This window comes from Penaeus monodon, chromosome 21 (genome assembly GCF_015228065.2).
Source record: "Penaeus monodon isolate SGIC_2016 chromosome 21, NSTDA_Pmon_1, whole genome shotgun sequence".
Taxonomy (NCBI): Eukaryota; Metazoa; Arthropoda; class Malacostraca; order Decapoda; family Penaeidae; genus Penaeus; species Penaeus monodon.
The window spans coordinates 37495517-37495846 of NC_051406.1; the positions used below are offsets into that span (position 1 = coordinate 37495517).

Consider the following 330-nt stretch of genomic DNA (forward strand, 5'->3'; position numbering starts at 1 on the left):
AGCCCCCGTTTGGACGCGCATACCTTCAACGAAGACACAACCCCCTTTCTGCCCGCCCGCCCGTCCGCCCACGCCCACACTCACCCGTGTTGGTCTTGCTGTTGCAGTAGTCGGTGAAGAATTTCTCGAGGGTGAAGCGCGGGAGGTGCAGGTTCTTCGTGACCTGTACCGGGTCACCCTCGCGCCAGAGGAAAACCAGGTCCTCCGTCGTCCACCCGTCTGGCGAGGTCAAAGCACGTGGGTCAGTACGCATGGGAGGGGAAGGGGGGTGGAGGGGGGTGGAGGGGAATGGGGGAGAAGGAGGGAGGGGAGGGAAGGAGGAAGGGGGTG

At 64.2% G+C, this 330-nt stretch overlaps 1 protein-coding gene across 1 annotated transcript in view; it reads right to left on the bottom strand.

The window, feature by feature from the left end:
* The window catches only part of LOC119586457 (glutamate-gated chloride channel-like), a gene marked incomplete in the record, with an annotated part of 67121 nt that overhangs the window by 8399 nt on the left and 58392 nt on the right, over positions 1-330 (bottom strand). The window contains 1 exon segment of the mRNA XM_037935190.1: positions 85-219. Coding sequence (XP_037791118.1) covers positions 85-219 — 135 coding nt within the window.